At 43.6% G+C, this 5,000-nt stretch overlaps 1 protein-coding gene and 1 pseudogene across 2 annotated transcripts in view; one reads left to right on the forward strand and one right to left on the reverse strand.

Annotated features, from left to right (window-relative positions):
* Positions 1-2,843, forward strand: part of LOC148740150 (uncharacterized) — a 5,166-nt gene extending 2,323 nt beyond the window's left edge. For both annotated transcript variants that reach the window (XM_088748327.1, XM_088748328.1), the window contains exons 2-4: positions 226-288; positions 475-756; positions 1,591-2,843. In XM_088748327.1, the coding sequence (XP_088604453.1) occupies positions 226-288; positions 475-756; positions 1,591-1,731 (486 nt within the window). In that variant the 3' untranslated portion in view covers positions 1,732-2,843. The remainder of the gene's footprint in view (positions 1-225; positions 289-474; positions 757-1,590) is intronic.
* Positions 2,844-4,042: 1,199 nt separating this feature from the next.
* Positions 4,043-5,000, reverse strand: part of LOC148740151 (uncharacterized) — a 1,021-nt pseudogene continuing 63 nt past the window's right edge.

Consider the following 5,000-nt stretch of genomic DNA (forward strand, 5'->3'; position numbering starts at 1 on the left):
TTCATGATTCAGGTTCTTCATCCCAAACCATTTCACCTGATTTCAAAGTCTAGGTAAAGAGTATGAAGAACATACACGGCAACAATATTCCCAAGGGTTTTAAAGCTTGCTTTCACCTGTACGAACAAGCTTGTAATGGCTTTGTGAAGGTGAACTTTGCAAACTATACTTTGTGCTGTTTGACATGATTTCTAAAACTTACAATTTTATTGCTTGTTCGGACAGGTATTGCCAGCAGGCATTATGGGATTGATTGTGGCGAACCGGACCAGACGCTCCTCGACTCTGGTGAGAATGATTACCGACTGGAATTTTATAAGATTCAGGCTATGCGAAGAGAAAATAACGTCTTACATTTGCGTGACATTCAACAGTTATTGACTGACTTAAAGGTTAATGTCCAGCACTTCAACTGGTAAGGTATATTTGAAGCTTAGAAAATAATTCCCATCTCCTCCGATTTCATGATTTCAGATAAACTGGCTCAGCACAATTAGTATTGCCTCTGTTGTGGTTTGTGCAGTGGTACTTGAAAGCTATTCATGGGCTCTGAGAATCTTATTGCGAGACAAATATTATGATTCTCGTTCAAGAAACTTTTGGACTAAGGACGCAAAAATCAAGTTTGAAGACCAAGAAAATACCATGATAGCCATACATGCCTTGATTATCATATTTGCCATCGCTGAGATCATTCTCGCCGTGGCGATGGCTCGGATCAGTGATGGTGGGCGTCAGTCACCGCAGGAGAATCAGGTATGTTGCTTTACTTGGGAAAAAAATCATTTATCGAATATGGCATTGAAGTCTAGAAAGGCATGCGGAAATCCTATCTTATTTCTTCTTTTTTGCGTCCTTACTCCTTCTCCTCTTCGTTACATTTTTCTTTTGCACGACTTCTTTCCCGTTCCTTCGTCTTACCTTTTCTCCCTTTCTCATTTTCTCCATCCCTTCTTTCCTCCCCTCCCGTCCCTTCCTCAGTCCCTTTCGCTTTGCATTCCTAACTCACCTTTTCCCTCTCTTTTCTCTCCTCCCTTCCATCTCCCTCCGTTCCTCCCTCCCTTTTCTCCTCCTTCCATAGCTCCATGTAGACCCTCCTTACTTCCTGTCTCGCTCCGTTCCTTTCAACCTCCACCTCTTTTCGTCTTCCTTCCATTCCCGCAGTTTTTCTTCTCACGTTTCTCCTTTTGTTCTTCCTTTTCTTTCTTGTTCCCTTTAATTCTTCCTCCCCTCTCCTTCCTTTGTTTCTTTCTCCTTCTCTCCCTCTGTCTTTCCTCCTTCTTTCCATTTCTCCTCCTATTCTTCCCTCCCTTTCTTTCAGCCTCAATTTTTCTCTTTTTCCCTTCCTTGTTCATCCGTTAGTTTCTTCTTATTTTTCTCTTCCATTTCTCCCTTTTTTGCTTCCTTTTTTCTCCCGCCATACCCTCATTTCTTTCTTTGCTCCTCACGTTCATTCCTCTTTTCTCTCTTCTCCTTTCACCCCTCTCACCTCCCGCATTCTTTTCTCCTTTCCTCCAATCCAATTCTCCTCCCCTTCTCCCTCCTGCCCCTTTTCCTTCTTTTTCTCATTAATCAACGGGTTTTTTTTAGCCATACGATGAATACCATCAAGAGCGAAACGGACAAGTACCGATTCAAATACAGCCTTTTCCACCACAAGCTATGATGGCCATTCCGATAACTGGAGCCAACCATAGCAGTGGTGGCATCCAGCAGCCACCGCGCATGTAGTTACGGAAAGTTTGTCTGTTTCTTCCGTGGCCTTGTAAAGTCGCTTTTAAAAATGTTATATTAAGTACTTAAACGCTAACCTGAGCGATTGACCGACGATAAAGCTGCGATCTAAAAGTAACAAGTAGCACAACGTAACGTAACGGAAAGCAACTGTAACGTAACGCAAATAAATGATATCCTAACAGGGCGTCAGAAACCGCCATGTAGTAGACATCCAAAATAGAGAACAAATATAATAAAAGGAGTCTATATCATACATTTGTGTTGTCTTATGGTAATTAACTTAGAATTTAAAAGTTTTGATTTTAAAAGTTCTCGGTGTATCACAGGTGCGAAGTTCTTTTCGAAGGCCGTTTCATTCCTTTCTAGCCACGTATTGAGATGGAGATAAGCCCACAGCAGTCTCGGTTCTCGGGTGATGAAGTTTTCTCCCGTCTTTCAGGGTCCTACCACCACAGCGCATCCTTGCAACTCATTAAAACATTTTTGTTTGTTTTTATCTTTATTGTTGTTGTTGTTTTTTTATCATTATCATTATCATTACCTTATTTCCTTGTGCAACTCAAACGTGCGCGTGTTCTGGCCGAAGATCTTGTTGCCTACTACTGCGCATGTACCAGATCCTCCCTTGACTAGGCTTGCCCTGTGTTCCATTATTCTCTACCTCAGTAATTACAGTCAGAGTTAGAAAGAGTTCAGAAAGGAGCTCTGGCCTGTATTTTTCCTAGAATGCCGTACGGGGAAGCGTTAGAGCGCACCTGTTTAATTTCTATCAGAGAATATCACGAAAACATTACAAAGTCTTTATTTAGATCAATCAGCGAGAATCAGAACAGTAAACTACCTTACTTAATTCCCGAAGCCTATAGCCCTCATTTTAATTTAAGGCGCCAAAGAACGTACAATGTACCAGCAGCAAAGACAAAGGGTTTTGTTAATTCGTTTTTCGTGAAGGGTGTGGCCGTAACCAACCCAAGTTGAGATGTAATAGAAGTTTTGATAGAACTTTAAGTCATCATACTTTATATTTGTATAGTAGTAGCTTGTAAAAAACTGCGCAACTCAGTATTTTACTGCGATGTGATTTTAATAAACCAGTCTACCTGCCACTATTTTTATAATTACTTTGATACATACATACATACATACATACATACATACATACATACATATATACATACATACATAGGTTAATTGACCACTCCCCATAGGGGCTTTTCAGGGCCAACACCCACCCATCCCACCCAGGGGAGGACATCAATCACACAGTAATCTCGTGCGTGGGAAATTAATGTCTCCTACCCCTAACCCTGCGGGAGACGGGGCCTACGGTTTATTCGTCCTTATCCGAGAAGACTAGAATATCTATCCATTTCTTGATATTATAGAAAGGTAGTAAATTCTCCTCACTTATTTTAAGACCATGAGTATTGGTCCGGCTGGGGCTCGAACCTTCGACCTCCCCCACAACACAATCCGGCGCTTTGACCAATTGAGCTAACCGGTTGATCATTTTTTTATTAAATCGTTACCTTAAAGTTTTTATTTTCTACCTTCTCTTCTGTCAGAAATATCCATGTTATTGTCTTCCCACTCCGACCTCCATTGTTACTTGTCTACGAAGTCAGCTGCTTCTGTGACGGGCAGCACGTAAGTTCCAAGGGCAACTGACGTCATCAAGCGTATAAATCATAGTCCGTGTCACTGTTGGGCAGCAAGGACGACTCAGTGAACAACGTGAACAGTCTTTATTTCTAAAACTCGAGCACGAGTTGCATGGATTTTGAGTAGCATCTCCTCTTGCATGGACTGTGGTATCATCACCTGTGCACCTTTGTAAATAAGGCCATTGTCAGTTGCTAGTTCATCCCGGTAGGTCCAGTATGGTTGAAGAGGGTGCGGTACCCGTTTTCTGTCATTCGGCCAGCCTTGAGCGATTGTGGTCATTAACTTGGAGAGGTGTTCATCTTTTTTGGTCTCATCGCGTAGGCGATATTCGGTGGTTTCTGTGAGGCGTGGGTTGTGTGTGTCAGATTTCTCTGTGATTGCAGTCCTGAACACTTCAAAATCTGTGACCCTGGCATGAACTGGGGTCGGCAGTGCGGCTCTGGAAAGGGTGTTTGCTAGGTAGAGTGAGGTGCCTGTCTTGTATTTGATATTGAAGCGGTATCTCTGCATTCTCATCAGCATTTTCTTTAGTCGCGCTGGGGCTTTGTGCAGGGCCGTTTTGCAAATGGTCTCAAGGGGCTGGTGGTCCGTATGGACTTCTATGTCAGATTTGCTATAGAGCCAGTGGTCTGTATGGACACTATGTATTTGTCGTTTCCAGGGAGTAGCACTGTTTCTGGTAGTCATCCGTGTAATATGTCACAGGGTGCTGATCATTTGCCGTCTGCAGCAGATGTATGTTTTGTTCTCGAGGGAATCTTGGTTGGGAGCGGCCGCGAGGTGTTAATCAGTGTGGCCTCGACCCATGCCTTGGGCTTGCCATCGGCTGGTTCTTCGTGGTTGTTCTTGTTGCAGGGGGCTTGTATCAAGGCATACTCAAGCGAAGTGGTCGTTAATTCCACTTTGTGCAGGTTTTGCTATTTGCAGGGCATGCTTTCCAGGGATGAGGTCCGCGTCGATCTCCGCACCAAAAGCAGGTTCCGGGCTCCCGCTTTAGTTTCATTTGTTCATGGCTTATCCAATTTACTTGTTCCTCAATTCCTTTTGAGGCGTCTGCGATTAGTTTGTTGGCTTTTTGAGCCGACTCAAGGGCGGCTTCGGCTACGACGTCTTGCATAGTCTTAGGTGCTCCATTAGGTTTTAAGTGTGTTTTGAGTAGCTCAGCTCGCATTGTGCTATGGTGTAGGCCAAAACCGAAATTGTCGAGGCACATTTCGTCGGTCAGCATAAGCTTCCCGCGTGTCTGACCTTGACCTCTCATTCTTGAATAGATTCGTGTAGACTTTGCTGAGTGTTTCAGAATTTAAATCTGTCTTCAAGTAGGGAGCTTCCGATAGATCCCGTGTAATGAAGTCGTAGTTTGTCCATCCAGATCCATGGTTTTTTCCGATCATCATCTGCTATCTGGGGTTCAATCGTGTAGTGGATCACTTGCAAGGCTTCGTCCAGCATTGCCGATCGATTGTACTCCTTCTCCTCTTCGTTATCTTTTGCTTTTGCACGACTTCCCTTTCCCATTCCCCTCATCCCTTGTTTTCTCCCCTCCCCTCCCTTTCTCCCTTTTGCTCTGCATTGCTAACTCCCTTTTCCTCTCCCTT

Source organism: Stylophora pistillata, chromosome 2, assembly GCF_964205215.1.
Source record: "Stylophora pistillata chromosome 2, jaStyPist1.2, whole genome shotgun sequence".
In the NCBI taxonomy this organism is placed as follows: Eukaryota; Metazoa; Cnidaria; class Anthozoa; order Scleractinia; family Pocilloporidae; genus Stylophora; species Stylophora pistillata.